The sequence below is a fragment of the Pocillopora verrucosa genome, chromosome 1 (genome assembly GCF_036669915.1).
Source record: "Pocillopora verrucosa isolate sample1 chromosome 1, ASM3666991v2, whole genome shotgun sequence".
Classification (NCBI taxonomy): domain Eukaryota; kingdom Metazoa; phylum Cnidaria; class Anthozoa; order Scleractinia; family Pocilloporidae; genus Pocillopora; species Pocillopora verrucosa.
The window spans coordinates 26,953,556-26,975,766 of NC_089312.1; the positions used below are offsets into that span (position 1 = coordinate 26,953,556).

General features: G+C 38.2%; 2 protein-coding genes across 2 annotated transcripts; one reads left to right on the plus strand and one right to left on the minus strand.

The window, feature by feature from the left end:
- Positions 1-4,405: 4,405 nt before the first annotated feature.
- Positions 4,406-7,360, minus strand: LOC131771652 (uncharacterized). Its single transcript, XM_059087510.2, has 2 exons — positions 7,156-7,360; positions 4,406-6,550 (listed from the first exon to the last, which is right to left on the minus strand). The coding sequence occupies exons 1-2, from the start codon at positions 7,217-7,219 to the stop codon at positions 5,934-5,936; spliced, it is 681 nt and encodes a 226-aa protein (XP_058943493.2). The 5' UTR covers positions 7,220-7,360; the 3' UTR covers positions 4,406-5,933.
- Positions 7,361-9,955: 2,595 nt separating this feature from the next.
- On the plus strand, positions 9,956-18,735 carry LOC131771656 (uncharacterized). Its single transcript, XM_059087516.2, has 5 exons — positions 9,956-10,424; positions 11,875-11,982; positions 13,462-13,587; positions 14,388-14,501; positions 16,459-18,735. The coding sequence occupies exons 1-5, from the start codon at positions 10,358-10,360 to the stop codon at positions 16,701-16,703; spliced, it is 660 nt and encodes a 219-aa protein (XP_058943499.2). The 5' UTR covers positions 9,956-10,357; the 3' UTR covers positions 16,704-18,735.
- Positions 18,736-22,211: the final 3,476 nt, after the last annotated feature.

Consider the following 22,211-nt stretch of genomic DNA (forward strand, 5'->3'; position numbering starts at 1 on the left):
GGAGCCAATGACCATAAAGGCTTGGTCGGACCTACGAATAGGAAAAGGTGAAGTTGCGGAAAATTTGAAAATTTTTTGGGGCAAGGTGGGAGAATTCATTTGGAGACCACGGTTTTGGTTTTCTTTTTTCGTCACGCAGCAAGTTACAAAACGTAAATATAATTCTTCTAGGTGCCTTTCCGGATGCCACCGATGCCTTTTTCGATGCTTCTATTGTTTATTACAGCAGTAAAAGATATATGTGCCATCAAAACTTTTGAAAAATTGCTTAACATTTTATTTAGCGAAGTATACTGTTGATATTTCGGCTTTACAACACTATGGTTTTCAGCAACTATAACTGATATGTCTCTATATGAAGTACTAAATTTGTTTCCCCGCTGGCCACTCGTATTTCGGTCTTTTCCTCATCCCCCACTCGTCGCCCGTGATGTAGTAACTCCCGAGCGGCTATCTCGCCGAAACCAACAAAAATACAAACCGCAAACGGAACAGCGATCTGCTGGGGGCATGACGTCATCGAATGTGAAGACTGCCGCGAAACTATCACATGGCGTAGTCGCTGTATTGAATAGTCTTCTCTTCGCTTTGCCGTAAAGCAGAGCCAATTCGGTAAGTTTCTCCGCTTTTTTACCATGCCGATATTGCATTTATTCGTTGTCGTTCATGAAAGCGTCAATTAAAATAGCAACGAGACTGAATTCTACCACGGTTTGCCGGCCTCCCAGTTTACCACAGTTTGCACGCGTTGGTGGGCCTGAATATGTTTCTAGTATTTTAATACGTCATAACACTACTTAAAAGTAGTGTTATGACGTGCATTAAATGTCGATTGTCGAGCTCTCTTTTCTTTCTCTGACTTACTTTTCAATGAAAGTTCAACTTCAACGGCTCTTTGAACATTGGAGGAGTACGCATACTTTTAGCTACTCCAACTAAAGATGCCGATATCGACACAACCAATCAGAATATCGAAAAAGCCTGACACACTTTTGTTGATTGATGCCTTGTGAATGAGACTGTGCAGCCATTTTGCTCATGATGCAGCATCCGATACCCGATGAATTCAATAGAGGAACCTTCAGTCGTTTCACGCCTTACCGCCTCTTGACACTTCATTAAAGAAAGTCCCTTACATTATATTTTTATCGTAATCTGCAGTTATAAAGCTTTCTTCTGATATATAGTTTGCTAGGATTTTAGTGAAACTAGCGCGCGAACGAATTTTTCCCGAAGGACACCGGCGAAGATGGGAAGCAACTTAAAGCATGTCTTAGATATATTTTCAACACCCCTTATGAAGCATCGTCCTCCCCCCCCCCCATTTTCCCTTTACCACCCTCTTTTATGTCTGAACGTTTTCTTACTAATTTTATGGCAGACCTGCCTCATCAAGGAAGGTATGCATGTGCTCAAAACCAACTCGGAAAGAAAGTTCCTTTGGCAAACACTACATGTTTGATTGAAGAATGTCAAAACAGATCAAGGATATCAGTTTTCTTACCATGGCGTCTAAGGCACATACAAAATCCGACTTCTCTCGTACTCCTCCAATGTTCAAAGAGCCGTTGAAGTTGAACTCTCATTGAAAAGTAAGCGTGAGTCAGAAAAGAAAAGAGAGCTCGGCAATCGACATTTAATGCACGTCTTAGCACTACTTAATACTATAAAAAGGCTCACCAACACGTGCAAACTGTGGTAAACCGTGGTAGAATCCAGTATCGTTGCTATTTTAACTAACGCTATCATGAACGACAACGAATAAATACAATGTCGACAGGGAAAAAAAGAGGAAAAACTTACCGAATTGGCTCTGCTTTACGGCAAGGCGAAGTGAATACTCTTCCACACAGCGACTACACTATGTAATGGTTTCGCGTCTCCACATTCGATGACGTCATGCCCCCCAGCATATCGCTGTTCAATTTGCGGTTTGTATTTTTGGTGGTTTCGGCGACATAGTATTCACGTCACGCCACAAGCAAGCTTGACAATTCGCCACACCATCGAAATATTTCGTGTAATGCTAAGCAATTTAATGTTCAGCTAGAGCGTCTGATGTTCAGCAAAGCTATTCGTAATGCTTTTCGCTCAGTTCGAAAAGGAGGTAGGGTTACCAAGCTGGTTTCAACGGTCGTGTGTCAAGGTTGATGTGGCCGCGGGCTGTTAGAAACTTCTAAACTGGAAATTTTTGAAGCAAACTGCGGCTTAGTGTCGGTTGCGCGGGGAAGATTGAGTTTTTAGTGAATTGAAATGAAACTACGGTATATGTGCTTGGATTCTGCGTTGGCTTTGTGGTCGCCCGGTCATTCTGAGCTTGGATTTTTCGCTTCTCGGATCAGGCGTTCGGAAATGGAGTGTTCAGCCTTGGGCTTTTCTTATGAACGTTGAAAACGTCGAAATGGACAACTCGCTATAATGGGTCCTTTTCGTCAAAGTAAGTGGTCAGATAACAAGCGTTACGCTGTAGAAGTAAGGTGAGGTATTTTTTTTGAGAATTTGACGTATTATTTTTTTCCTTAGGGCGGCCGTAAATATTCCCATACAAACTCTTATAATTCCGCCATGACTGTTATTGCGCAAGATGATCATCTCACTGCTGGAGCTTGGGCCGCTTGTGATCGTAGTTACTCATTGAGACGACCTAAATGCCAATTGCGAGATTATCTGGACTCAATGCCAGATTCAAAATAAGTAATCAAAATAGTTATTCCTTGCCTCCTTCTATCGTTCTAACTTGAAAGATATGCATAGATAGCCTCCAAGAACTTGAGTTATCTTTATTCAAACTGAGTGATAGATTGAACTCAAACAAACGTAATTGTGGCGGGAGACTTTAACGCTCCGGATCTCAAATGGACGAACTTCGAAGCCATTCTTCCAACTCTAAGCGACTACTTGAAATCGTAGTTGAGCATTGGCTTACCCAACCAAAGAACTCACCAGAAAGGCTAATATCCTTGACATCATACTAGCAAATAACGTTGAAATCGAAAATAATGTTAAAGTTATTATTTGAGGTGAACTTTGCATTTAGAAGGAAAAAGCCCATTAAACCCAAGATCTACATCAGGAAAAGAGCGGATGCTACCCGTAGACAGAAGGAACTACGAGGCCTTGCTTATGAATTGGCTGAAACTGGAAACTCTGACACAACAACTGTTGAAATGTGGGACCATTTTGGAAATAATATTCACCGAATAATGGACACTCGCATACCACAAAGAGAGGTATAATTGTTGGAGACTTTGATTCGTGCGTGACACATGTCAGATGATGAGTATGAACATTATGTCAAAAGCTAAAAGCACTGCCTTAAGTGATTTTGGAACATTGATCGGTTTACATGATCAACGCAACCTTGAATGACCTTTTAAATCAGTACTTACCAACAACCAATCACAATGTGGAGAATATCGTATAAGAGAGTGATTTCTTACAAGTTTTGCAGAGTAGCTTTTTACACACCCGTTGTACATAAGCGAATACGAGAGTGGAATAAAACAGTTTGATTGAGTCTAGCTCGTTAGAATTCTATCCCTAGTAAACAGGGCAACACACCCGTTGTACATAAGCGAATACGAGAGTGGAATAAAACAGTTTGATTGAGTCTAATTCGTTATAATTATATCCCTAGTAAACAGGGTAAAGCTTGCGAAATAATGTCCCCTGGTTCCATCGGTCGCCAAGAAGACAAACAAGAGCTAAACAACGGCTTTGCTTTACAGCAAGGCTTAGAAATCGGGAAATACTGCACACTAGAATAATTTCCGAATAATTGCCAGAAAACGCTTACCCAAGAGCTTGAAGTCTGCAAGAGAAAATTACATTTCAAACTACTTGGGTGAGGCTATTGAGGAAAATCCCATGCGTTTCTAGACATATATTAAGTAATTAAAGAACGACGACCCTGGCGTAGCAGATTCTAAAGTTGATAGTCAAATCTGAAGGTGGAACTCCTGAGCAATCACTTTTCGAACGTACATACTTGTGAAGACCTCTCTTATATCTCAGTTGTTAGTACCGACATGAAACCAAACATTGGTACCCTTACTGTTACAGTTTCTGGCGTCGTTAAGCAACTGCCTATACAGCCATAGTTCGTCCGAAGCTTGAATATGCCTGTGCCGCTTGGGACCCATACCTACAAAAGGACATTGCTTCCCTTGGGAGGATTCAGAGAAAAACGGCTCAGTTCTATCCTACAGCTAGCGTTACTGAAATGTTTGAAGATCTAGGTTGGGAAAACTTAGAATTAAGAAAAAGTATGACTCGTCTGAACCTTTTATATAAAATGAGCCGTGGACAAATTGATATTGATGTTAATAGCTATTTACAACCCCATTCTGAAGTTAGAAATCGAGGGGGTCATCGTTATAAATATGGGCAAGATATGGCGACAAAGAGCATTCATTTTTATTCCTTTTTCTCAAGGACCATAAGATTATGGAATAAGCTACTTGCGGAAATAGTTGAGTCAAACTTCCTAGCAGTTTTTTATTCTAAGTTACTCGCCTATTTAGTCAAAAATCACCAGGCACTTTTATTTCTTAATCTTATATTTACACTTATAAAAGTGCTATCCCAATTTCTTTATTAGTTTTATTCGAGTATTGTATATATTTTATATCTTTTCATAATAATAGTTGATGTGATGTCTGTACAGATTTTACAAACTTAATAAATGTAGAAATGTAGATGTAGATGTCTTATTATTGTTCGTAACAATTTCAACTTGAGAGCTGTCAGCTGTTGAATCCGTTGATCCAGATTTTAATACCCATGCCCTAACGAGAAATTAATTGCACTACCTGAAACGCGTCATAGACGTGCAGATTTCAGACATGGGCCTTTAGCAACTTTTATTTTTTTTGCTTTTACAAGTTACAGTTTAGTTTAAGGAGCTCCGTGAATAACTTACTGCCGATTAACTTCCTTAAAAAAACATAAACCGAGGTTCCTTACGCCCTAAAGATAAGGTGATTGTCGTGTAACACACTGTTGTTATTTAAACTAATTCGAATATAAACAATTGATAATAAAACTTGATTACTTTTTTATAAATAACCAATCAAGGAACGAACTCCACACCTGAGAGAATGCAATGATATTGATTCATTACAGCTTCTGTGACGCTGACATTTGTTTCGACTCTGATACTAGCTTTTTAGAGAAAGTGTAGACGAACAAGAGAAACACTCAGTCAGGATCACTGAGGAAGCCAGGGCAACTACCGAAAGGAATCTTGGGAAGCTGACACCTTGAGTGGTGCTAAACTTTTAAGGTCTCTACAAGAGGGCTACTCAAACATTAGCTTACAGCAGCGTCTTTACAATCTCGAAGCTGTTTTGATTCATCAGCACCAGAGGAGTGCAAAACTGCAAACTTTACACTGAGAATTAACATTTGACAAAGACTTCATAGCCAAAAATATGAGAGAGAGGTACAATATTTATCAATAGCGATTTATAAGTATAAAAACTAACCCTAAGCAATAAGAACATACAAAGAGAAGAAGTATATTCTTATATTTTCCGTCTACACTTCCAAAAATTTTAAATTTCTTACACGCATATATATCTATATATATTCATCGTGACATTCTTACTATTCCCTTGAAAATGACCGAAGTTTGGTCGAAACGTCATGTTTTACCGTTCGTTTTTATTGTCAAAAGGTACAATATTGTGGAAGGAAACTATCTATCCCTTCCTGCCTAGTTAATTACATATTATGACACCTACGTTTCTATTCCTTCTACGTGCAACTGTAAATAGGTTCTGAGAGTTTGGTGTTAGATCAAGGTAACAACTACTTTCTGATAAGTCTGAGTATTCTCATTACCTGTTGGCTGGATAATGTAGGGATATAATAGGGAGAGGTTACAAATAAATCACTTCTGGGAGTTAAAAGTTTAAGGGGATGCTGATTACTCACAAATTGTTTTGGGCATCAAAAAGGAATACCACAATGACAAGGAGAAGAGGACCAAATATTACCACAGGGGAGCTTTTGATACTCGCCTCGTTGCAAAGATGTTGGCCACAGCACTTAATGTTGCGACGTTCGGCTTGAGGCATATTGATTGACGAGTTTCCACAGGCCAGAGGAACAGTGCAGTCTTTTATGTATTCAGTGACGCCGTCATCCCTCTTAAACTCCAGTTTGTAGCACTTTCTGTAGCCTGTGTCGCAGATGATCTCTTCAGCTTTTTCAACGCAGTCGTCCCAAGATTTTTTGCTTATACAACGGAAGCAGCGGAAGCCAGAAGCTATGAGGGTGGCTGATGGGGTGAGAGCAAAGTTACACAGGTCACCATCACATAAGGTGGACCTACAATCCTCTACACGTTTTTCATGACACGGATTTTCAAGACGGTTAGCACATTCTTTCCTGTATTCCACCCGTTCTCTTGGATTTTTCCTTTCCATCACAGCTATACATCGGGTCTTTTCCGCTGGGCAGTCTCGATTGGCTTCTTGGTTCACAAGAAGATCGCAGTGCGACCATGACGTTGGGGATGTGCACTTGAAGCAATGAATAGCAAGAGCTGCAAAACAAAAATTTCTATTTGGATCAGTTCCTGTAAAACTCTGTGAGACAGGAAGGAGAGAGGTTGTACTTCTTGTTGTCTGCTTTCTGGTGATTGTATACAAAAGTGAAAATTTTTACATAATTGTGATAAAGAAAGGTTTTTGCTCCTTTACAGCAAAGCTGATTTTAGAATTTTAGGAAAGGTAACTGATATCAAATGTCACTTGTGTCGTTGCCCTTTGAAATGGACGACATGCTGATAACTAAGCAAGAAATTTATCAAGAACGTCAAAATTTCAACTTCCTAGCGTTTCATGTTCTCGTTGCAGTGTGTGTGTTCTTTTTTTTCCTGTTGAAACCCCGATTGTGCGAGTAACTTGTGTTTCTTATGTTTCTCGCAGCATTTAATAAGTGCTTTGTCTCATCGTATCTTTGTATTTATTTTTCCAGGTTATTTTTGTTAGTATATTTTGTAAAGGTTGTTTATCTGCTTTTCATGAAATTAACTTCTTCGCAAATGCTGAGTTTGATCATAAGTGTTTTTATTTGAGCGGGCCCTTGCTTCTTCACACAGAAAATATATAGAACATGGAGACGCTAAAAACAAAGCTGGTCTCTTACCGACTTGAAGAACATATGCCAGGAGGGCTAGAAAATAAATTGTTGACTCTAAACCGAGCTTCATTGATCCCTGAGGCTATAATCTTGAACAAAAGTTGGATTACGCCTGACTCTACAGAGTGTTGTATACAACAAGAATAGGAAATTCTTCGTGACCGTATTTTAGAGGAAAATGCCAGAGAGCTCGTTCAACATGTGATGCCGGTATTGCGATCGAAAAACAGCGATCTGTGGCCTTTTTAAGTTTATTGAAATGTTTACGAAGCTGGCTCGCAAACAGCTGTATACAGGCGAACTTGAGCGATGATGTATTTATTTTCATTTTGATCAAGATTTTATTGTTACAAGGAATAACTTCTGTCCATACTCACATTAAATGGGAATTGCTTGTCACAAAACATCAAATTCTCGCATAAATCATCATCAAAAAAAAAAAGAAAAAATGCGAAGGACTGCCAACTGCCATCATGTAATGAAAATAAAAACTAATTGCGAGGAAGAGACGCAAAAGTATTTTCTTGAAGCTATGACGTACAAACCCAAACACAACGAAGTTCCTTCTTCGTGACGAGAGCCGGCGAAATTAGACCACCTCCTTTTAGACGAAGCCATCGCGCGAGTCCGAAAAAAAACAGCGAAAGAAAAGTGATTTTAACACTCAACTCGGAACTTTGGAAGTAAGGGTACTTTTCGTGCGTCTCACTACCAGAGTTCTGCGTTCAATGATTTTTAAGACTCGCGCGACAGACTTCGCCGAAAAGGAAAGACTGCTCGTAGACTAGAGCGAGTTATGCTGGACTAACCTTGTTCAGTAAGTACGTTTTTTGTTATATGACCCCCGCTATTTTTCCTCTCTCCTCTCATCCGGCGGGGCCACACGCTAGACAGAATGGCTTTTTCGGGCCCAGCTCATACCATCGTGTAGGTCCTCTTAAGCGATGCAACCAAACTTGGTTATCTTGCAAAGTTTATAACTGAAGAAAAGTTTAGTTTTATTGTGTGTGTCCTTACAAACATGTTAGAGAGCTTTAGAACAGACAAAAGTAAAGAATTTTTTTCCCGTAACGTTTGCTAGAAGTCTTTATGGGTCATGCATACTTTTCACACACATCAAAAAGTAGAAATAGTGCATCACGAAAAAATCGAATATAAACAACTTTACGAATCACTAAAAGCAATAAAATTACGGTTCACTGATTTTTAATTTCATAAAGTACGATCCACAGGAATGTACGTCGCATCCCTCAGATGTTACAAAAATTGTTATCATATTTTCTTTCATTTGTGAGATGGCTAAGAAATACGGTGCGCTGTCGCCCACAACTTGATACAATTGCGCATGCCCGATGTTTGACCGCTGTCGCTGTATCGCTTTGCAGAAACTGGAAAGCGTACTCCGACATCCTTCAGAAGGAGGTCATCTCGGGCAGATTTTCGATTACGAAATCCGAGCTCGCCCGATGTTGTCCTCGTGATGAAGGCCCTATTTAGCATATTAGACCCGCAAAACAGAGTAGAAACGAACACGTGCTTCGTTTTCGCTCATGACTTCGTATTAGCCGTAAGATATTTGCTTTTTTTTTTCGTTGCTTACCTTTATTACAGACTCCACAAAATTTCTGCGATGCCTCCTTTTCACGGATGGCCGATTACAACCACAACATAGTAACACCTCCACGAAATCTGTCAAAACTGAAAAAAAAAAAACTGATTCTCAGAACTTCCCGTTAATTGTTTATTAAGATAATCGTCGAAGTGAAATATATCTATGTAGTAATTTTTATCTATGTAGAAGTCAGCTAAAAGAATTTTTAAAATGTATTCATGAGAAACTGTTTCTTGTAGATGTTTCCCTTAGTACGCTCTTGCGTTTAGAATTGAAAATCCTCATCTAAATATTGTAAAAAATATTATCGTAGAATTTTTAATGATGATCATGGCATAACGCAGATAGAGAAAATGTAATAGGTGAGACAAGTCACGGATTATCCTTATCGACAAAAGTAATATCGCCTGCTACATTTTATTCAAACTTAATCTCCGTCCAATTGAGGTAATGAACAATTTTTTAATCAATTACCATATTAGAAATAACAATATATCGCTTAAACTCTAAACGTAACTGCGTTAAATTTATTTCATCAGAATTTCAGAAGATTTCCGGTGTTTTAAAATCCTCCTTTTGACAGATTTCGTGAAGATGTCATTACGTTGCAGTTGTGATCGGCCATCCGTGAAAAAGAGGCGTCAGATGTATTTTGTGGAATCTGTCACATAGGTTAGCAACGGACAAAAAATGCAAATATCTTAACGCTAATACAGAGTCATGAGCGAAAACGAAGTAAGTGTTCCTTTCTACTCTATTTTGCGGCTCTAAAATGCCGTATAGGGCCTTCATGACAACATCGGGCGAGCTCGGATTTCGTCATCAGAAATCTACCCGAGATTACCTCTGGTGTTTTAACATCCTCCTTTTGACAGATTTCGTGGAGGTGTTACTATGTTGTAGTTGTAATCGGCCATCCGTGAAAAGGAGGCATCGCAGAAATTTTTTGGAGTCTGTAATATAGGTAAGCAACGGGAAAAAATGCAAATATCTTGACACTAATACGAAGTCATGAGCGAAAACGAAGCACGTGTTCGTTTCTACTCTGTTTTGCGGGTCTAATATGCTAAATAGGGCCTTCATCACGAAGACAACATCGGGCGAGCTCGGATTTCGTAATCGGAAATCTACCGGAGATGACCTCCTTCTGACGGATGTCGGAGTACGCTTTCCGCAGAAACTTGCCGTGATTGCTTGATTTTTATCTGCTGCCGACGACAATCCTAATTCATGATTGGCAAATAATTTTCCTTCTACCTAGGCTGTACTGAATATAGATGAAAACTTCGGGTCAGTCTAAACCGCAAAGTGCAGGTTACTTACTAATATTTTAAGATATGCGTCCATCGGATTCGCTCTCATGACTTTTTAATAAGTGCAAAGGTGATACTAGTATGATTTACGTAATAGCTAACTAACAAAAGATGTCATCCATGATTCATTGTTAAAAAATTATATTCCCTGTTGAGCGAAGAAGTTTTAGTTGAGATCACTGCTGAAAATTATACCGCGTATTTATCAAACTGAAATCATCCTGACAAGTTATTAACTCAAAGGATTCGCCAGACATCGCGCTTCGTCACCGATTGTCTCAACATGTCAAGAGCAAATATATTCTTCGCTATCATGGCCGTCATTTGCTTTTTATTAAAAAGTGGGATTGGTAAGTAAATATTTCTAGTTTACTTGTTGTAATTGGACTAAGCTTTATATGTAGTTTGCTCTTGAGTCGATCAATGAAAATTTTACCGCGTATTTGAAATCATCTTGACAAGTTATTAACTCAAAGGATTCGCTAGACATTGCGCTTCATGACAGTTGTCTCAACATGACAAGAGCAAATATATTCTTCGCTATCGTGGCTGTTATTTTAAGAAGTGGGATAGGTAAGTAAATATTTCAAGTTCACTTGTTGTAATTGGATTAAGCTTTATGTGTAGTTTGCTCTTGAATCGATCTTCATTCTGACAACAGCGATCAGTGATGGAAAAAGCTATGTTTCAAGTGATATTAAAGTATTGTGCATGAAAGCACATGATAACAGCGTGCTAGACGAACGGTATAAGAACATTTCTCTACACAAGAAACGATTTACGGGATAGACGAATAGTACTGAGTTCGCTTTATAATGATATTTGAATCACTGTGTACCTTCTTCGTCACATCAATGTTCTGTCGCGACAATTTGAAAACGGACATGTAACTCGTACAGTGTTAATATATTGATATTTTTAATTTGACAAATTTTCCCTTTCTTCGAAAAGCAATGAATTAGGGAGACACAAGAAAACCGGCCTCTGTAACCCCTTTAAAATCAAGCGACTGATACCTGACTTAAAACTAGAATTTTTGTCCAATGCTATGCAAATGTCCATATTGTTTTGAATGCCTTTTTTAAGGCATTCCCACCACCCTGCCAGGTGAACCATAAAGTCCTCTGGAAAGTAAAAACAGTTTAGTTACAGGAATGTTTTTTTTTACGCACTTTGTCCGCTGTTTCGGCGAGTTTTATAATTTTTAAAACGGTGATCAAATAAAGGGACTCCGTTACGGAAGTGCATTTCGCAACAACTCATAATCACCCGTCAGACTAGATGGGCTTTTAGTCGGCTTCCGATGCTTATAGCAAACTGATATTTTACTTCTTTCACTCATTGTCACCTTAACAATCAGTAATTAGCTCCTACAGAAGCGATGAAGTTGAAATATGGTACTTTAAAAAACATAAGTGGACTTTGATTAGGATAAATCACCTCCTAACAAAAATACATTATATATCATCAATTCAAGATGACGTGAAGTACGTAACGTGGACGAGTTTCCTCGAGATTTCAAAACCACTTACAGCAGTTGTGATCTGATTTGACTCCTTTCCAGTCGTTTTTAACTTGAATAATTAGAGTTTGATCCAATAAATAAACGAAAGTATTGCTTCCTAAAGATGTTCTTCAGTAAATGGGAAAGAAACACCTTGGCAACACCATTAGAGTTGGAGCCGCAAAACGAATCTGACATTAGTCAGCCGACTGATGATTTTTATCCTATCAAACAAAACAGTTGAATACACCTTCACTAGTTCTTGTAATGATAAATTTAATACTCTTCTTTTGAAGGCTTCCTTGTTACGGTTCACACCAAAACCGGATGTAACGCAACTCTAATCTGCAATCAGTCTGGGGACGTTAGGTGGATGAAAACAGAAAATTCACAGGAAATTAAAGGTCAGACGAATCAACAATTATTTGCTTCCTCTTTTATTATGCCTTCTTATACCGGATTGTTTTTCTTCTCTCTTGGTTGCGTGGTGTAATATAATTCTTAAAAATGTTTTAGCCATGTTAAGTTTGTATAATAATGCCCTCTACCAAGGTCTACCTTTGGGACGGTCTTGCACTTGATTCGGCGTTGTTTGTCCTCCCCTAAAAACTCGCTGCAAACGATTGACTGGACTAACTTACTGGACTGGATCAGGGTTGATTGGACTTGGCAAGCCTAGTCTGAACCCTGTTTGGACTGGACTGGGCTAGCGTAGTCTGGACTGGACTGAACTCAGCTGGATTAGACTGGACATAACTAAATTAGACTTGCTAGAATGGACCAGCTTGGATTGGATTCGACTATTCTGGACAGGAGTAAACTCGACTGAACTGAACTGGACTGAGCTGGAAGAGACTGATCTGCTCTATATAACTCTGGACTGGACTGAACTGAACCTGAATGTAAGAGAAGGGAGTTGCCATTATCCTTTTCTGTAATAGATCACAAATGATGTAAAAATGTGATAAGAACAAAAAAGTTGAACACGAGTCGCAACCGAGTGTGTCACGGATGTCCTTACCACATTTTGATGTCTTCTGTGATATATAACTGAACAAACCATTAAATTAAGGCCTAGAACAGCCAGGACGGACTATTTTAAGTTTTCATTTTTTAACCGTTTCGTTGATGACTGGAACTCTTTAACTAAATTTGCTATGTCAGCTTCCAGTTGAATTCCTTTAGAACTCGATTGCTGAATTATCTTTGTACGTAGTTTTATTTTGTTATCTCGAAATGAGATTTATTCAGATTTTACTTTTTGTTTATTGTTTAGTTGTTGTCCAGTTTCTTCTTTCTTATGCAACGTACAGTTATTTATATGAGCCTTGGAGAGCAGTTTTTATGCGGGAATTCAGTTTCCCCCTATTACTTTCCTTTACCTACTGTACTTTTATATGGTAATTAAGATTTAATGAATATTATATGGTTATTATTAGTTGTTAATTATTGTTGTGATTTTTGTCAGTAGGTTATTTTATTAGTAGGATAATAATACAGTGGTAAAAAGCATTTTTAAACTTAAACCCAAGGCAACATGAAATCTCTTTTTTTAATATAATAAAGAAGCAAAATGCTGTCAGTGATGACGTCTCTCCTTCCCAAGTAACCAATAAGAACTCCAAGAAACAAAGCAACATCCTTAAGCTCACCAAGTCGCGATTGGCTTTAGCGCTGAATCTGATCGGTTGAAGAAATAGCGCAAATATTCTGGTCTAATCGCAGAGAGAAGTGGAGCAATCCCGAATTACTTTGGACGCTCATTGAAAAATTGGCCAAATGTTGCAATTTGTATCAGTATTGAATTTAATGTTAACATTTGTTATTGGTAAGATTTGTTAGTATCGGTGTTACTATTTTTATCTCTACTGTCATTTACACAGACCCAAGATTCGTCGCTAGAAAGTATTCATTTTTTTCAACTTTATCGATCGTCGACGTCACCAAAAACGATGGTGGGAAAATAACTTGCGTTGCAGAGGGAACTAACATCACTATAAGCTTGGAAGGTATGTCTCTTACGAGCCTTATTGCATCTCAATAGATAGCGTTTTTGAGGAGATCGTACTTATTTACTTGCTCTTCTTCCTGATAAGTTCTTATACAACAATGTTCATGCCAAGTTTTAAGGACATGAGGTGTAGAAGAATCTGGCTGAAACTTATTAATTTTCTTGGAAATACTTTGGGTCAATCGTTCAGCCTTCATTAGTCCGTTTGAGTGTGACTGGTTACACAGCAATAAGCCATGCAAGCACTCGCTCAGAGCGACTCTGCGATGGGAGAAAGGTTTCGTAAATCTTTTGAAGCTTAAGCCCCTCCTTATCTTGCGGCTGAGTTATGTCGAAAGTAAATTGTAAGGAGAGTTTCGTAATATATTGACTCTGACAGTGTTTTGCATGTTAATCTTTGAGCATGGCATCTGTAATCTGCCAAGCACGTGCGCAAATTGAAAAATGTCCAACTTTGATAAAAGGGAGACAAACTCTTCATAATACGTTTCTGTCAGATTCTTCAACACAGTTAACGTTGATAGTGATGATGATGATTATAACTATGATAATAATAATAATGATAATAATAATAATAATAATAATAATAACAATTTTAACTTTTATTTACCTTTTTTTTTAATTTTTTAAACCGCGCTTTTTTAATAATGCATTTATAAATCATAAGCCCGCGCGTAAATAATCGTGCTGTTTGTTTAAAATGTAAATGAAATCACGTATTTGTACGTGTGTTTTAAAAAAATTAATAGATGAGCTGGACACAGCATGTGTTGTACTTACAATACACTCTATTTACAGTTTGCCACGATAACAATCCAACAAGACAATGTGAGAGCTCCATTACGAGCAGTGCAAGTTGTTCAGATCCCTATTTACAAGAAGAATGTAAGAAATCCTGTAAACTTTGTCCAGGTAAAGGCTTTATTCCAATTAATTTAACAATTGATGTTAGGGCAACGAAAAAGAATAGTTTAATTTATTTATGGTTGGGCTCCACTCCTCTATACGTCACGTGTGGTAGACTTGCGCAATATGGTAGTGTTGATACCATACATCGTTTCTTTGTAGCCTCAACCGCATCCCACAAGTACGCCAAAGTGGTTTCTTTTCATTGTTCCCGTAGGAGCCTTAAGTAGATATGGTCTGATCGTGGTTGTTGACGCGATGGCCGACGTCATTTAAAAGGTTTTTTTTGATAGCGAAGCCTTGGTTCCCCCACCACTGTAGCCTCAGTGTACGTTCTGTGGCCACAGAATGTAATTTATTTCATACAGAGGGAGATTAACACTGATCGGACTAGCGAGGTATTTCCACGGTCGTTCGCCTCCAATCTTTGAAATGTGTCGGTCATTGAGAAAAAATCTCAGTATGTATGAAATAAAAACATCATACCATGGAAAGTGCTTGAACGATTTTTATTCACGAGTTGCGATGCATTAAACAACTCACTCGGAAAAACAAACAAACGTTGCATCAACTATTAATAAACTGCACACTAATACTCGACTTCTGGATTCTGTTTCAAGACTGGTGGCACCAAAAAACAAATGAAACAATAACGTTATCCACAAGTCATATACTCTATGGCTGGCATTATAGGACAAAGCATTGGCAAGTCCTAAATTATTGCCTATTGTTAGCCAAATATCACATTTTCTGCACAAGCCTTTGCGGAGACATCTTAGATTTTTAAATCTTCCTACTGTTCATCACGGGAAAACTTGAAATCCTAAAAGAGATCGCGACCGCAAAAAATGAACTTCCGAAATTTTATCGCACGTGGGCTTTTTTACTTTAATTTTTCATACTGCTGTTTTTTAGGTTAGACTTATACTTAACTTCATTTTTGAGACCTGTATGTTTACTTGTGATTGTCTTTTAATTGAAAAGAACTTTGTAAACACGCCAACCGTAAATTAAATTAATGTTAATAGTATTGTAATACATGTATCGTAATGTAGTGTATGCATAATTTGTGTAAGTATAAGTATCAGTAGTGTTAGTAGCAAGTACAATGTAAGTGTAATTAATGCTGTAAGTAGTGTAAGTGATCGTCTTGTAAATAAAATTGTTTAAAAAAAAAAAACAAAAACAAAAACAACTCACTCGGATTGGATGTATCGGAACTCGTGAATAAAAATCGTTCGTGCGCACTTTCCGTGGAATGATCTCCATTTTTTTCATATAAATTTCCTTCCTCGCCACCCTCTCGTTTCAATTTATTAATTGAAGTAGAGGAATAATCTCTATTTGTTTTCATATGAATTACTAGTCCTTCTCGTTTCAATTTATTCTATAACAGCGATAGAGGAATAATCTCTATTTGTTTTATACAAATTTTCTTTTCCCCTTCTCCTCGTTTAAATGTATTCTATAACTGAAATAGAAAGAAACGTTCTAGTGACAACTATGCCAAGGAAGTTGAAATGAATGGTCTGAGCCCTGGTCAAAATGAAAGGAGCCACGGTCGGGAATGGAGAACGTAATGAGAGCTATTTTTACCAAAACAAATTGCCTTTCGAGCAAATGTGCGTTTGGTGTGGATGAGTGAAACTCAAAGGCCAATAAAGGCCTCCTCCTCCAAAGATCAAACGAGCACGAGGACTGGTAGCTAGCTCGAAGCGAGCGGTTCTACGAGGAAAGAAATTTAAGCGCGTTCTGAACTGAGAGCTGCGCGCCTATTTAGAAAACTGAATAATAGGCATTGAATATTTCTAACCTAAATAACTTTGATAGTTTAGTTAGGTTTCTTTCCCAACCCAGTTGTTACATGTGTTGTATCTTCATCATTTGCAAGCTTCTCATCTGCTGAAATTCTCTCATTATTCACTTTCACCCGTTCTGTCATGTTTCATTTATTCAAATTCAGAGCCAAATTGCACAGAGGCAATTCTGCCTACAACAGCGCCACCTACAACTACAGCGCCACCTACAACTACAGCGCCACCTACAACTACAGCACCACCAACAATGACCGAAACACCCACGACCCAAGAGGAGGAGGAAGACCGGGTCTTCAACGGTGGAGTTAATTTAAGCTCCGGTTTCCATGATCTTTTACTCCTCGCATCCATTCTCTTTGTTATGATGTCATTACTGTTCTCAAGTCTGTGAATTCACTGAAAAAGTAGCGTACAGCGCTCAGTTTTCAGAATTTTTGCATGTGATTCCCAGATGAGTACTTTACCTACAAGTACTTCATTTCACAAGCTTCTCTTATTTTGCGTTATTCCTTCCTTTCTCTTTTTTTATTTTAGAAAATTTACAACATTACGATAGCAATTCAACTTTTTTGTAGTTTTACAAGGTTTAGGTATGGTTGCAAGGTCTCAACTGTTTTAGGAAATTATAAGTATAGGTGCATCAAAGTGTTGCAATCAAAGCTACAGCTAACTTACGACCTGTTTAGAATAACTCGAATGTAATTAGGTACTGCATTGTAAGTAGTTTTGGCGTTGTATTGGAATAATTGAAAGATCAATACCAAATGAATAGAAGTGTTGTTTTTTAAAAGGATAACGCTTTTATCTCATGTCAGTGTCGTTAGCTCACAAAATATGTTTGAAAATTGGACGCATTCTAAAGCTCTTCCATTTCTTATTACTAGATGCATTTGCCCGTGTACTTGGGCGCTCGTAATTGTAACATGTAGGCATGTACAGTCTTCAAACAGTTATCACACTTACGAATTCAAAGCCCCTCTTAAATGATACACTTGTACAGTTGCTAAGGTAAGGGAACTCTGACTTGAATTGACGATTTCATGATGTCAATTCCGTTTGTCTGCAAAAATTTTAAAGTAGTTTAAAAGGGGCAGGATGTTGGATATTTGTACTGCTTTGAGATGTAGCTGCAATAAATTGTGTTTTGTACAAAAGCCTTCTAATGTTCATGCATCACACCTATTGCACCGTCTCAATTGTCACACCATGCCTTAGTTGTCTTACATAAACGTGGATCTCCGACATGACCCAGGGGTCAGGTTGAACGTGACACATAAATCTTCTCGATATCAGCCTAATATCTAAAAACTTCGTAGTTAGCTGTTGCCCTAGATCTTTGCGTTTGTGAATGGTATTTGCGAATCGTTCGCACAAAGATCTAATGGATGCAATTTCATTGATCGTTGAGTCTAAGATTTAAGCCTGATTTCGGATATCGGAAACAATTAACCTAATCTTGGGCAACCATTATGGAGATTGAATACTTGGCTCCGTTGATAACGACGTTGTTCTTTTTATTAGCCACCTTGGCAGGTATTTATATTTATTGTTGCTACTTTAGAACTGACAAGAAAGAAAACAGAGCTAAAGCACCATCTACAGACATAGAGGAGAAATATATCGGAAGCTTTTCACCAAACTTCTTCAATCATTTGTACCCATTCACTACATCTCTTCCATCAAGCGACCTTTGCAATTGTGCTTTTGTTAACGTCGAGTTTTCAAGTTCACCGCCGATTTCCCCATCCGTTGTGGAGGAAAGAAAAGCGAAGGGAATAGAGGGCTTTATGGAGAAGGATGATGAGGAAAAGTTCCATGACAGACCGTTGTCCTTTAGAAGCATGAGCCATGATTCAAGATTGGTCAACTTTCACTGCCAGCTCCAAGTTATTCAAGAAGTAAATGAAGAGGAAATATCGGATGGAGAGTTTGCTGTATGTAAATATGAAGCGTAAAAGAATATCGGGGAACTGGCAGAAAAATAATGATACAAACAGGATTTTTCAAAAACCGCCTTAAAGCACCATTTCAGTTTCCCATGTGAAATTCAGTTTTCGATGCTTGTGCCTTCAAACAGTTTAAAACTCATGGAAGAAATCTTGTCACAAACATGTCTTTCGTATTGTGTCTGTGCCGAACCTGGCCTTGCACGACAACAACACAGCACACACTTATGCAAGGCTAGCATTGCCTAGTGTTGGTTTTTTTCTTCGATTTGTTTGTATTCAGAACTATGCGTGCAATTACTTTTTGAGTTCACGACCTACAGCTGTTAGTCAAAACACTAAACACGGAAATAGGCGGGGGAAGTTTCTATGCCTCTAAACGAACGCAAGCTGCTTATCATAATATAAAAAAATAAATAGATAAGTAAAGAAGAAGTATTAGAATGAAGATTAAAACAAAAAACAAAACAGAAACAAAAGCATTAGTAAAGAAAATCTTACAAGTATTAAATGTTTTTAAAATCCAACTTGGCGCGTGTAGGATCCGGAAACGTCTGTGGGCTCGGATATCATTACATACAAGAGTTTTAGTTCATTACATCGATCGAAGCTTTATCTAAAGACAAATTCTCCTTGCACAAAAGGATGTACTTTACTTTGTTATATTTTGAAACTTGCATTCTCAGTCTTCAGGATATAAGATTTGTGTACACCAAAGTTAGCCATCCTTCAAATTGTGAGGTATATTTTTAGCTGGTTATCCAATTCAGGCCAATATATCGATATTTTTCACAAGCCAAGGCCAAGTATAGGGCATGATTCTATCAAAGTTCACGACGACAATTCGAATGAGCTAAAAATATCTGCAGTTTCTTGTAGACAATTTAATATTTTAAAACTCTTTTACAGAATTATTTATGGAAGACTATATCTCAAAATAAAACCTTGTAAACAGATCAGCTAAAGCACAGTTCCGTATCTTTGAGCTAACCGCGTATAAGCGCAAGTTTCAAATAACGAAGGGAAAACGTTTGAGGAAAAACCTCTATCAAAACTGTTTTAATCTCAGTGAAGAATATAGTTTGAGAAGGTACCATATAAGCAGAGAATCGTACTAAAGAACAAAACATTTATGGTAAAACAAACTGCAAAGTCACACAATTCAAGGAGTCGGTGATGTTGTTGATGTGGTATATGATATGCTAATTAGCTCTATCTTACAGCCCCTCGCAAACGAGGATTAACAAGCGTTTATGAGTAATCGTGGGCCACAGCGAATGACAAATTTACTGAAAATTCTAGCATAAGTAAAAGTACATTTATCTTGAGTGCAACAGTAAACTCACTTTCCGCAATACTCGTCAGTATCTAGTATGATCGAAGAAAAACTTGAATTTAATCCCTTGTCACAGGGTAGTCACGATGTTGTGTTGTTAGGGTGATTGAGAATCAATTTTCTAAGAATCGTACTGATTTAGAAGTTGCTCGCTGTTAACTTGGACATGCAACTAATATGCGAAACGTATTTTCGTAGTCTGAATTAGACATTTATCTTTCCTTTGTCCACTTCCTCGATTTCTTCTTCCATAATGACGTGCATATGGCACGATGACTTGGGTGATATTTCGCTACTGGTTCTTGTACAAACGCATTTTTTCTCAGGTGGCTTAACACAAGGCTGCTCTTGCCTAAAATGGCACGGCGACTGCAAACTCCTTGAACTTCCAATCCCTTCATCTGTGCACGATGTTGTACAAAACTCCAATGGAACAGGTCCCATATAAAATATGAAAGGATTACTATTTAACTTGAACGAAGAAACTTTAGTGCATTTCGATTGTCCCTCGTGCCTGTGTTTTCCATTGTTTTCTTCCTGTATTTTTCGCGTTTTCAAATGATACCAGTAAAGACAGAATCCTGCAATAGCAGTGAAGACGATGAACAATCCTGCAAGGATGGGCACGGTATAGTCTGGGATATCACCCATTGTTTTTATGTGCTGCTAAAGTCCGTGACTTTAACGGAGAATCCTGCGGTGATTTTCCAAATGTTCAAGAGAATCACTGAGTATCTTTCTCACAAATCTCCTCTACGATTTAACATAGAGTGAAAGAAGTGTTCCTAACCGACTGTAAATAATAGTTTATCACAGAGATAAAATTACAAACGTATTGTATTCATCACCAGCGTAGCTGCACGTCTGTTTGCTTTTCAGGACTCTAGACAGGACTGCAACGTGACCAGGCTTGCACGTGTAGTCATGTTGCATTTTATTGTTGGTAACAAATTTCAATTTACATCCAGAGCATGAGAGATTTCAATATTTCTTATGTAATTAAATCGTCATTGTAAACTCCTGGCGTTTTTTTTTTCTTATGTGCAGGTTTTAAGCAGTCTCACGACAAATCGCTTCCGTAGCCGTACAATTGAAGATCGCGTGATTCAAATTTCGCAGCCATTGGTTTTCAGAGGCTTGTCACGCTATATTTCTGTCAGAGGCATAGGTGTTTTTTAGTTCGATATGTAGTAATTATCTATACGATGTTGAGAACAAGCAGCTTCATTTTTTGTGTCACGATTTCGTGTGAAGCGTGATTTGATACAAGGGAAGTTAGACACACTCAAGCCAAGACTTGACTATTTTCGTTGCAACCCACAACATGAGATGAAATGACCCAGGTCACGTACTCAAATTGAATCAAGGTCTTCGGTGAATGGCTTATGTAAAAACACGTGCAGGGGCGTTCCTTTTCTTCTTTAAGTGTTGACGTCTATAATAGGATTTAGTGTAGTTCAATTCAAATATTGAAAAGGCGCCTAACCACTTCTTGTCCTGAATGACATAGGCTATTGTTTTTTCCATTATTTCAAATTTTTTTTAGCTTGCTCTAATCTCTGGGAGGGAAACCTGACAAGCCTTTCCTTGCGGGGGGTTTGGCGCTAAACCTAAGTATATAGCATGATGGACTGGGACTATATCCTAAGGAGGTGTGATTGATGAGAGAAATTCCATGGCCATCCATGTTCAGATTTTTAAATTTTCAAGGTGATCCAAACATAGCAATTTACAAAACAACTGCAAAACTGCATGAAAAAAATTAACTAAAATTTAACGTCTAACCACGTTCCCTTGAAAGTTTATCAGAATATGTCGGTGAAACATGCAAGGGGACTGTCCTCGCGGCCAGAAATAATATCCTCTAAATGGGGCTGACCGAATTGACAAATGCAAAAACTATAGAATTTTTTTTCGGTCGATAACATAGCTTAGCTTCATTGTGTCTTTTACCAGACTGCAGGCGTTCCCTAGATTGAAGTGAAGAAAAAAAACCTTACAGCTTTGACATTAATTGGTTGTACATGTTTTCGAAATTTATATGGATCTTGGCTGAAAAACACTTGATGGTTTTCGGTGCCAAAATTCACAGTCACGTTTATGGTTTTGCTTCCATGGCATGCCACGGCACCAAGATTATATTCCTTGCTCGAAAAGAAAAGAAAAAACTCCTTCGGCATCGGCCTACCATTTTTTCCGCCTGCCTGACTTTTACAAAATTACTCTTGCAAAGGTTGAAAAGAAAATTGGGCTTTCTTTACGACATACTTCAAAGTTCTTAAGTAGCAAAGAGGCAGCAAGAGTAAATCTCGTCACATTAAAAGTCTTGTAGCGCAAGGTAATTAGCACGCTTCCAGATCTCTGAAAATGCCTACAACAAGTCAAAAAGCTGATTGAATGTATCGTTTCCGCTAATCTGGTTATTTTATTTCTAGTAAAATGAAACCTTATGCCAGTGCCTACATGTATTAGCCTGCGAATGAAGATGCATTTCCGGTTGTAGGGAGAAAAAGCGACAATCGAATGCACGTCAGAGTTTTCAAGCTTCTTCTCGTGTCACTTACTCAAACATCCCCTTCCGTATTAATCATGATCACTTGGCCGTCAAGGCATACTG